The following is an 854-nucleotide window of genomic DNA, read 5'->3' as shown; positions in this document are numbered from 1 at the left end:
TATATAGATTAAAATTATATAAAAAATATATAAAGTTATTTTTTATCTATATATATGTTTGTATATGTTTCTTTTTGAAGAAGTTTAAAAGATTTAGTTGAACTGTAAAATATATATAAAAGGAAAAGTATAATTCGTAAAATTATATTATGATCAACTTTTATGGAGTATACTGTTAGATATTTGTACGTAATTATTTTTATTTATATGAATAATTATGATGTAGAATAAATAATATTTTCGTGGCTATAAAAAAATTCGCTACAGAAAATTTAATGGGAAAAAAGATAAATACATTAATCTTATCTAAGTAATGAAAATAAATTTCTAATATTTATTGTTAATTTATACATGTTAGTAATGGATTATTTTTTGAATTTTTCAATATATATTTTATGTAATTATTTTTTGTTTATACTCATCAATGCATGAATATTTTACTTATTATATTTTGTGCGCATCGAAGTAATAGCTTTTACATCCTAAAATTTAGTGCTTCATGATATTCTTTTATATAAATTTATAATTTTATCTGTTTTCAATTGAAAAAATTATGCTGGATGATATCCAATATAATGTTCTTCTCCACCCACTGAAAATGGATTAAATGATTCTGATGCATAATCAAATAATCCATTGTCTCCTCCGTTAAAATTTCTCATATTATTACTCCATCCAAATCTATTACGTAACATGTTTCCTAAGGGTGTAAACTTGTATATAAACGAATAAATATGTATCATAATTATTAACTGTCTATAGACATGTAATATGTAAGTTATTAACAAGTTTACACAAGTTATATGTAATGAACAAATTTGTTCTTACTTTATATAAAGCACCAGAAGTCATAG

At 21.2% G+C, this 854-nt stretch overlaps 1 protein-coding gene across 1 annotated transcript; it reads right to left on the bottom strand.

Annotated features, from left to right (window-relative positions):
* Positions 1–551: 551 nt before the first annotated feature.
* Positions 552–854, bottom strand: PVX_044190 (variable surface protein Vir32, putative; the record flags this gene model as incomplete). Its single annotated transcript, XM_001612294.1, has 2 exons — positions 552–713; positions 829–854. Coding segments are annotated over 2 exons (188 nt in total), but the record flags the coding sequence as incomplete, so codon positions are not given.

This window comes from Plasmodium vivax, genomic scaffold (assembly GCF_000002415.2).
Source record: "Plasmodium vivax scf_4794 genomic scaffold, whole genome shotgun sequence".
Lineage (NCBI taxonomy): Eukaryota > Apicomplexa > Aconoidasida > Haemosporida > Plasmodiidae > Plasmodium > Plasmodium vivax.
This window is presented reverse-complemented; position numbering and strand designations above follow the sequence as displayed.